Here is an 11,001-nt window from a genome sequence, read left to right on the forward strand (position 1 = left end):
TATTGTATTCTTGTAGGAGTTTAAGTTGTTTTCAGGCTTTTTTCTTTAATTAATTTATATTTTAAATTAATTAATTGAGCCTGTACATATCATATGTACATTTAAATACCCCTTATAAGTTTGCTATCTTACAACATGGTTTCAGGCATCATTTTGCTCAGCGGCACAGCAGTCACAAAGAAGGATGAGCCACCCATTTGATATTATCTGGGAAAGTAAGAAACAGGCTTAATAAGCACTGCCTTGCTCTTAGTCCACCCTCCACAGCTGCCTACGTGACAGCAGCAAAGTGTGCAACGTGTCTCCTTGCAGCACTCATCGGCCTGTAATAATGGCTTTTGTACACTTTGTAATGTCAGATCCTGACGATTTATGGCTGAATTTTATACACACACATTGGTATTTGCTCTTCCCATCACAGCTGAGTTTCTGGCACAGCTTTAATAAACCATAAAACTACTTATCCTGAAAGCAAGAGAAGGAGAAGGACAAGAGAAGTATGAACTTGTAAACAGGGAAAGCGAAGAGGCCACAATCCCATCTAACCAAGCCTACAATCCTCCTCAAGAAACTGTTCAAAGCACAAATGCCATTCACTGGAGGACCTCACTATGCTGTTTACGTTTTGTTTCCACACACAGAAAGTCTCTCAGATATACTTGTTCCATTCACAAAAAAGATAATTTCAGGCACTTAAAAGAAAAAGAAGCACAGAAAGTTTTCTTCATTACAAAGTGTTTTTCCATTAGGCAATTACTTATAAGAACTTTTGTTAACACTGGAGTTGAGGCTCTGGAATGAAGTGGATATATTGTTTACCAGTTTTGCTAGTCAATCTTCTCTTACAAAACTTCTCCCTTCCCCCTCCTTTTCTTAGCCAGCTCAGGCCCTTGAATTACTCAGGAGTTTCCTTTATCATTAAGATCTCCTTTCCCACAAATCGTCCCTTGAATAATACCATCTTCAATGTACTGCCCTGTGGTGTCCGTGCTCCTGCCAAGCACGGTGGAGGGAATCCGTGACGAGCGTCTCTCTTGGCTCTTATCATCAGACGAGCAGCAAAGCATCTTTTTCATGGTGCTCCACATCTCATCATCTTTGTACGAATAAATTACAGGATTCATGACGGAGTTCATCAGGGCCAGAAGAAGAAACCACCTTTTCACATTCTGAACCCCACAGTAGGTGCAGTTTAGACCATCAAGCAGTAAGACGACCAGTCCAGGAGTCCAGCAGACAACAAAGGCACCTGGAAACAAAGGAGACAGAGAAAAGGAGAAAAAAAAAAAAATAAAAAAACAGACTTCTGGCTTTGTTGATTTTTAAACATCTTACTAGTTTGTTCATCAAAAAATTACTCAAAAATTAAGAAAGCCAGAGAGGACAAAATACTAGTGACAGTAGCAAAATGGCGTCTGCTACAGCTTCTCTGCCAGGCCCAGAGCACAAAGCCCTCAGAAGCAGGCAGGGAATGAGAATCCAGCTGCTGTCAGCATCACCTCAAACACAAGTCGGGAAAAGTCCTCACAACAATTTGTCCATTCTGGTAAATAAACAGGATCTCTGGAGCACACAGCTAGCACTTTGAACAGAGAAGATGTCCTCTTTTCATGTATCTCATATGCTGGAGGGGAGGATGTCCACCCTTGTGGCATCACTGTGTGGCCATCACTGCCACCACTTGTAAAGGAGAACAGAGAAAGAAAAAGATGAGGCAGTGAAGATAAAACAAGGCTGTGGCAGTCAGGGCAAAGAAATGCAGCAAAGTGCATAATAAAAAGAAAAAACAAAAAGATGAGGAAGTAGGAAAGTAGTGGTTTGGGGAATAAGACAAAGGACTAGCCCTAGAGCCGCAGGGCTCTCATCTCCTTGTGAGTGTGAGCGAGGCTGGTGGGAGGACAACACTCGGGTGTTCGGTCACAGCCCCGGGTTTGGGAGGTTCCCGGCCCCAGCTGCCCCCTGTGGCACCACCAGCCTCTCAGTCCTCGCCTGGGAGCCCATGGAGAAAGCAGCCCAGCGCACGATAATGCTAACTTAGCACAAGCCACAATTGCTGCCTGACGTACTGAAATAGAAAATTACAACTCTGTGCAGCAGTCACATTTCAAACAACGTACTGAGCAAATTCCAATCATTTACAGGAGCATAGCACCCCTTTTTGGGGCTTGAAAAATAATCAAACACATAAGGATGGCAGCAGCTACATGCTATAAAGCTCTCCTGGGAGTCTTGGTATCTGTTCAACAGTTTTGGTTGTGCTCCTTTTCTTGAGGCCGCTGATTTTCCTATGTCCAAGCCATGCCCAGCCCGGCGGGAGAGCTTGGTTAGCAGAAGGACACCAGCTGGGCAGCACCACGGGCATCCCCTTGGCTGTGTGTGCCTGGCCCGGGTTCAGGGGCACACACACTTACCCCTGCTAAGAAGCTCAGGGGTCATGGTGCCCACCTACCCCAGGCCCTAACAGGATACAAAACAAATCAATATGACACTGGCTGCTGCGAAACATATCTGGTACAACACCCCACAGACCTTGTTGCAAAATGATGCCTCTTTTACAAAGAGCTTCGTAAGGAGTCCAGAATAAATCCAACTGATGCATTTACTGCATTCCAGGAAGAATTACACAGAATGGAAAGGTGAGAGACCACCTCCTTCAGGAAATGCATTTTTTACATTTTCTTTTGTAGCAAGATGTCTGTGATGCTAAGTACCAATTTCATGGTGCTAGTTTTGAGTTAATGGTCAACATCAGTGACATTCCTCCAATACCCACTGGCACCAGGAGTGGCAAGCTGCGACCACAGCACACGCTCTCCCTGGCCAGCCTCCGCGCTATGCTGCACGCTGATTTGGCTCCACCACGCTGAGTAAGCAGTTGTGACACCAGCTCCCTCCTACAGGCTGCAGGAGAAAACATCCTACTGATTTATGGCCCTGGAGTTCAAGGGCAAATCCCACCCACTGTAACAAGCGCTGGAACCAGACCACCCAGACATGGCTGTGTCTACATGAGTGCCTCAGCAAGAATTTGGACAGGATGCTTTTGCAGGCCACCAAAGGTCACTGACAAAGTTGTCAACATACCACCTCCATGCAGAAATTAAACTGGTAACAAACCCTCCTCAGAATACGCACAGAAAGCATTCTGATCACCTGCCTTTTTTAATATTATTAGTTTTTAATTCTACCAAAGCATGCAAGGTCCAACCCGGCTTTCATGGAGGTCAGCAGGACAGGAAAGGGACCCCACAACCACATTTAACAAAAACCACAAAGAAATCTTTCCTGCAAACAAAACCCTGACCTCACAAGCAGGATTAGTCCACGAACTCTCAGGAGACATTGTGGGAGCCCTATCAAGGTTGCAAAGGCAAAAGTATGGTGGGATAACATCTGCAGGCCTCTCTGGCACCCAGAGGACTGCACACAGAACCCTTTAGTTTCCCCTGCTGGGAGGCTGCACCCACTCCACAGGCAACAATGAGGAGGGGGCAGTGCTGCAGTTCACAGGGCTGTTACTTCAACTCCATCCAAAACACATTTCGCTGTCACCAAGCAATTCACACCCTACTCACAGTGTGACACTGATGAAAGCAAGCCATGGCTCAGACTTGCAGTCTTTCTAGGATTTTGCTATTTTTACCACAGAACTTTGAGAGGGACCCATGGTTAAACATAAATATAAACCTTTGTCTCAGCCCTTCGGCAATCTTCTTTGCAGACTTTTTATCCCGTAGGAGCTCCTCTCTCTGATAAAGTGCCATGCTTTAAAAATAATTTCATTTCTGGGACTCTACAATTCAGTGAGTGACATGAAGTACAGCCTGGCTGCAACATGAATCGGAAGAACAGCACTGAGACTTCACACCGGATTATGGGACATCAGGAATCAGAGAGCCTCAAGGTCAATTTGAGGATTTACCACTAGTTTCAAACATGGATTTTCTTGTAGATTACATCATCTCTACTTAAAAATTAATGGCTTCCTGCGTACCTGGACATACTACTGATGCTTTGGTGGCACCATGCCTTAAAAATCCACATCAAAGCTGTCTCTCAGTATGCCAACACTATGAACCTACCATGACATCAATACAGCAAGTTAACAAGCACTCTCGTTCTCATCGTGCTTCCTCCAGCAACAGCGCTTCCTGTAATAGCTTTTAGTTGAGACCATACTGGCCATTTACTGCAAAGCATCTTCAGATGGTTAAGAATAAGCCACTGAAAGTAACTGCCTTGAGCTGAAAACCCCATGCCCACTTGCTGCATATAGCTATAGGCTGTTGCATAAGTGGATGTAAGAGCAGTTTGTAAGCACCAGTGTGGTCACTTGGGGGTTCCTTTGGTAATCAAGAAGGCCATAAAACATGAAAATCCAGTTTCTAATGCTTTTTGCATATTGCGCTTGAATGACTAGGCCAGGAATACACATTTCAAGCTGTTCTATGAAATAAATTCTCATTCCTATAAATAAATATTTACAAAAAGCCTCACAGAGTCAATATCTGTAAAATTGATGAGAAGAAACAAGCCAAGAGACAATTCATCTGACATGGGAGTTTGGGGTACATCTTGTACCCATTGACATATGCACTCATTCGACTTCTATGAAAGCAGACTGTTCTGATTTTATTTCTGACTGGCAAAAGAAAAATACAAAATTATAACCTCCAAAGCAGCACCCAGACTAAGTTAAATTTGCCTGATCCAGGAAGTATTATCATCAAATGCTTTGCCTGAATTATAGTTTAATCTGGTGGCTAAAAACCCAATCTTTAGATCAGCACAAAGGCCCCTGTCCCCACCAAAAGAAAGAAATGATTTGAAAGGAAGAACATGAAACTTGAAGTTGGGTTTATTTCTTTTCTCAATGCCTAAGGAGGAACAGGAACAGATTCATGCTGCCTCAAGAAACAAGTGTAAGTAACTACATCTGGAGAAGGGCTTTGTTCTGGTCCTTGGACTTTATCCTACAGGTGCTCACTACTCCACTAGGAGATGTTCACTGCCCATACCGCCTGAAAATTCACCAGCTAGTGCTTTCTTCCAGCGATCAACCATCCACTTTGTGCGCCTCTATTTAATAAGCAGCTACATCACAACTAACTGAAGTGATCTGAGCTGCTCAGATAACCGAAGTTTCCTTAGGGTGAAATCTAGGTCACATCTCATTTTCTGATCTAAAGATCTAAGGCTGTACCATATCACCATCTGAAAGTACTTTGCAGTATGCAATCTTTACAAAACAGAGGCAAATTCTCCTCCTACAAAGCAAAACGATACAGATCCACAGGAAAACGTTACAGATCCACCAGGCATCCTTCTTTTCCCCAGTGAAGGTAAATGTTCAGTAAATTCAGGAAACAGACAAGAGGAAGAAGTACAGACAAAGCTATTCACATACAGCCACAGGATTCAGGGCCTTGTGCACATATTAAAGAACATTATTTTGAAAGAGTTTTACTAGGTAGCAGTGAACCTTCATAAGTCTTCTACAGCCATTCTGTAACCTCCCAGTCCCCTGCAACAAACAAGGGACAGCTCGCATTTTTAACAAGCTGTGTGAGCATTTACCAGAGACACATCTCTTCCACATGCTGCCAACTGGCCCTCTGCTTTGCATTTCTGTTTCGTACAACATTGATTTCACTGTTTAAGCTAGACAGAAGGTTAAGTGACTTCACCACTTACAAGTTTAGGGAGTTTTATTTTTTAATAAACACTGATTGGCATTGCCAGCCTTGCTCCATATGGTTGGTAGCCTCTTACCTAAGAGAGTCATGACGGTCTTCATAAGCTTCACAGGGGTTCTCCTGCGGCTAATGGATCCACTAGTGTGCGATGATAAAACATTAGTTTTCCGCTGGACATACATGTAGATTCTTATGTAAACCACCACCATAATGAAGAAAACAACGAGGTTTAGGACACTCCAGAACACCAAGTAACTTCTGCTGTAAATAGGTGCCAGGGAAGAGCAGGCAGTAATGTCACAGAGGCAGTTCCAACCCAGGGAAGGAACAGCGCCCATAAAAATAGCAATGGCCCAAATAGATATAATTAAAAAGGTGACTCTCTTCTTTGTGAGATTACTGTGGATCTTCATCCGCATGATTGACATGTGCCGCTCAACAGCTATGACGAGGAGATTCACCAGGGAAGCTGTAAGGCTGGTATCCAGAAGACCCTGGCGCAGAAACCAGCGATTTACAGTTAATGTCTTAGACACTGGGCCAGTGTTGAACATCAAGAAGACATAAGCAATTCCAGCAAAAAAGTCTGCAGCTGCCAAATTGGCCAGCAGATAATAAAATGGAAAATGAAACCTCTTGTTCTTGACCACAGCTGCTATGACCAATGAGTTTGAAATGAAAATGAAGAGGCAGAAAAATGTCCCAAAACACAGAACAACAATAAGCGTTGGCCCTGTCCACTCATCTGCTGTGTCAGTATTTGTCCTGTTATAAAAAAAGTCCATGCGCTTATCATAGTAGCATTCGTTCATCCTGGATTACAACCCCTGCATCCTAGGAAGGGTGAAAGGGGAAAAGAGAAAGAATTAAAGTTAACTATTGGTCCTTGCTCAGATTACCATACTTAACGTGTTGGGGTAATTTTTTTTCCCTTGGGGGTGGGGAGGGGGGTGGTGGAGGGGGGCATGAATTTGGAAACTTTTTGGAAGTAAAAATTCACATTGTACAATTTATTAGTGCAGAAGGAGATATTCTGTCCTCCAAAGGACTGCAATTAATGATGCTTCCATGAATGAGGATTTTTTGCAAGTCTTACCCGCTTACAAACAGCCAGCAGTCCATTTGCACGAGCAGTCATATTGTGCAGGCAACAATGTGGAAGTTATGAGGTTAAAAGTGGAGGTCACAAAGAAAGCCTGAGCTACAGCCAGGCCTTTCTTACTGTGAAATCCCATGTTTGAGCCACAGCCCCATCATTATTTCCATTTCTCAGTGCATCCAGTCAGGACAGCAGAGCATAAATCATAACTCTTCCATTTTACTGACTAAGCAATGAAAAGCTTATTACTGGGGAAAAAAAAAAAAGCTTTTTTTAAAATTATATTTTAATGAATGCAATAACGTATGTATATAAAATGCTAAGGATATATATATTCTGAACACGTGCCTATTATTTACTGCTACAGGATTCAAATAAATGTGCTGAAGAGTGAAAAAAACACTGTACATATTTGTCTTCGCTGAAGCCACAGATTGTTTTATTGGGCTTTCCACCCAGAGCACTATGAGCAGCACACACACACCAATTATCTTCAAAACCAAAACGCAGCTCCATACCCAACCACAGGATAAAGAATGGCCCAGGAAGAGCAGCAGCACAGGGTTGTTTTCTGACATCTGCTCAGCACTGCTGTGGACATGGGGCTATTAGACATGACAGAGGGGCAGCTCTGGTGACCAGAAGACAGCACACTGCAGCTTCTCCACAAGGAGAACGTCAGCAATCTCTGACAGCAGCTGCTCAGGGAGAGTAGGCCCTGTGCAGGGTCTCACAGCCCAGTAGCAGGCGTGTGTGTTTGATCACCACGACCCCTCACATTCACTGCCAGGACCTAAGTGTTTTAACCATGACTTTGCAAACAAATACTGCATAATTTTTGCCAAACCCAGGATCCCAACCATGGCGCAAGGCCCTAGGCATGGCAGACACCACACAGAGCATCAAATCCATGCCTGCCTGAGGCCAGGAGGTGGCTGGGGATGCAGTACTGTTGGAGGAACAAGGCTGCCAGCTTTGGCAACTTTCTCACAGTCTCAGGGCGCTGTGAGTGCCAGAGCAGCAGGCTGAGCGGGGCTGAAAGGATGGAAAGAACAGATGCAATGGGCACAGGCAGAAAATGGGCACATGCAAGAAAAGCCATACGCTTCTCACCTCTACAGCTAAGACTGATCACAGATAAAGATCAGGTACACTTAGGTAACCACAGGCTAATAATGGACTAGCAGTGGTATCTCATCTCTCTGGAGAGTGAGAAGCAAATTAAGCAACCCCCAGCAGGCTGGCTAACAATCCACATTTATGTTAAAGATTCTTTCTGAGCTTCAAGATAAAAGGTTTGTCTTCTGTGATTTACGTTATGCTACCGTTGTTATTTCCCTCACACAGTATTCGTATCATCTAACTTCAGATCAACTCATACTATTCTGTGATTAGTATTTGCAGCTAAGTGAAAATTTGTTGCATACTTCATTTTTCTGAACTGGCTTTTTAGCCTTTCCTGGTTTCCACCCTACATCTAGTAATCAGCATGAAGGGGCAGGCTACTTGATGTTGATGTCTTTTTTTTTTTTTTTTTTTTTTTTTTTACCCTCAAGAACCTAGGCAACTGCTTCTTTTATACAAGAATCTCTTATTTAAAGCATCAAATTCAAGTATATAGCCAGAAGTAAGAACAGCTGTTTAAGGATAAGAAGTGGAAGGAAACAAGTAAATCATCCCTTGTACTGAAGTATTACAGAGCATCCCTTTGTCTAAAAATAAAGAAGCCTCAGGAACTCAGAACCACCATCAGGAGTCAACTAGAGATTGGTACCTACCTCTCCCAGCTCAAAGCAGCACAGTAAAGTTGGGCAATCAGTAAATTCCCCATTTTCACTTAAAGTATTCAGAAGAACACGATGCAATTAAATCTGTAAGCAACCAGAAGTCCCTAAGCAGCTGTGGACGACAGCTACTCAAGCTGGGAACCCTGCCCAGCCCAGGCAGCTCTGGTCTTACCCACCGAGGCAGTAAAGGACTTGCTGAGCTTGGCAGGAAGCTTTTAAAGAACAACCCAAGTGTCTGCATATAGAAGTAGCATTTTGGGCAAGAGTAGCAGGAGAAAAAGAAAAAAAAATCTGTGAAAATTACAGGGAAGGTTTTCTGAACATGTATCTTACTGTGTAATCATCTCAAGAGATGAATCTCTTGCTTGCAGTGACAAGAGAGCAAAGACATCTGCAGACACATTATTACATTTTATTTGGGCAACAAGCTTAAAGAAATCAATAATATCAACTGTGAACTTATTCTGAATACTTCAGTTTACTGAAATGCCATACTCATTTGAAATAGTACCCCCAAAAAGAATAAAAATCACCTATCAGTAATTCTCCTCCAAAATAATCACAGTACACTGTCACTCAGCAGAGCTCAAACGGCAAATGACTTTGAAAGTGATGTCTTGTGATGCTGAGATAAGGCAGGAAGGGAGTAGGAAAGCATTTGGCTAAGGTCTGAAGGTCACAGGGTCGACTCTGGAGATGTCCGGACAGAGGCTGCATCCAAGCAGTAGCTGAACTGGAGCTAGCTTGCATCCCAGTACTGCAGAGCACAGGACTGTCTGTACCGGCCTACATAAAGCGAGCACTACTCCTCACTCCAGGGCTCATCCAGAGCATGACTATCTCACACCTTCATTTTACCTCTGTATCCTTACAGCAGAACTGGCACAGCCTCAGGGCAGCTGTATCCTCAATAGCCCTGCACCAATCCACACCAGGCACAACGAATGTGCAAGAGGAGATCCCGTATTTCCCAGCGTGGCATAGATCAACACATTGCAAGACTTTACTCTCCAGGTCTTCACTTCCACAGTCAAATTGAAGACCTTTTTCCTTACAGCAGGTTTAAAATTGAGAAGAAAAACAAAGCTCAGATTTGTTTATTAAGTTTTTTAAGCAAATATTTGAAAAAATCAGGCATAATATAGTTTGCCAAAGTTATAAAATTAATAGAAACTGAAGTAGTAGAAAAACAGCTAGACCTTTTATTTTTGAAGTGGCTCTCACCAGCTTGATACTTCTTGCTTTTATGGGAGAGGACAAACTACCTCCACTCACCACCTCTGTGCCACTCGTGGCTTTATAGAGCTCCATATAGATCTCCAAAAACTCAGTGACAGTAACCATCTATCCTATATTCCACAGGTGGGTTACACTCTTTGCTTGTTCCAAGTCAGTCGCAAGTGAAGACATCAAAACTTCGCCAATGCCAGTGCCTTTTTGCCCTTGTCATAAAGGTTCTTTTCCTTCTGTCAGTCTATTTAATTAGTTCAGTTCAGCTAATTGTGACTACAAATACCAGGAGCTGACGAACTATTTCTTCCTATTCTTACTCAGAGTGCTAGAGGTAGTGAGGGAGAGAAGTCGTCTGCTTCAAAAAATCTCAAAGGATTTGGTTCAGTTAAACAGCTTGCAAATGAAAAAGCATACATGCTTCTCATTCCAATGCACCTTCAGCTCTCTTGCCTTCAAGACAGCTTGCATATTTGAATTGATTTTACTTTTTTTTTTTTTTTTTTTAAATGTGAACACAACTTTTATCATATGAAAAAATGGTTTGGGTGGGAAGGGACCCTTAAGGACTGCTTAGTTCCAACCCCCCTGCCAGAGACAGGGACACCCTGAGCCAGAAAATATCCTTCACTGTTCCCAAGAATTTGCCTGAGTCTCTACTACTATAGCATGCTAGCTACTTAAACAAAGGGTTACTAAAATAAACTATCACGTGGAAGCTTCAGACAAAAGCTTCAGCTGGTTGCCAATCAACACACTGTAAGAGTCATTATCCAATTAGAAAAGGGTTTGCATCAAGAAAGTTACAAAAATCATGCATATTTACAGAAAAATTAGTACCGGTTATTTAAATCAATGATTTTGCCGATTCAAACTGTGATTAAAATCACCTTTTAAATCACTTTGACTCAAAACTAGCTCGGCCTGTAGGTCACTCCCAAGGAGATTCTCATCATTAATGCAGCCTGTTCTGAAGGGAAAACTCAGATAGCATTTCAGTGAGAGATTTTAATGAGAGGGTCATTATAACATTTAGCCTGCAAGCCACAGCGTGATTCACAGCACACACCACTGCCTCACTGCCTTTCCTGTCCATTAAAAGCCAAGCTGTTTCAACGTGTTTGCCACAACCTTATTGCAAAGCTGGCATTGGTTTGGGGGATTCAGAGTGGCTGCTGGCCGGATGCTG

The 11,001-nt window shown here is 43.1% G+C and overlaps 1 protein-coding gene across 1 annotated transcript; it reads right to left on the reverse strand.

The window, feature by feature from the left end:
- Positions 1-899: 899 nt before the first annotated feature.
- On the reverse strand, positions 900-6,508 carry LPAR3 (lysophosphatidic acid receptor 3; the record flags this gene model as incomplete). Its single annotated transcript, XM_084291290.1, has 2 exons — positions 900-1,249; positions 5,773-6,508. The coding sequence occupies 2 exons, from the start codon at positions 6,506-6,508 to the stop codon at positions 900-902; spliced, it is 1,086 nt and encodes a 361-aa protein (XP_084147416.1).
- Positions 6,509-11,001: the final 4,493 nt, after the last annotated feature.

The sequence above is a fragment of the Netta rufina genome (genome assembly GCF_964035555.1).
Source record: "Netta rufina genome assembly, chromosome: 8".
NCBI classification, from domain to species: Eukaryota; Metazoa; Chordata; class Aves; order Anseriformes; family Anatidae; genus Netta; species Netta rufina.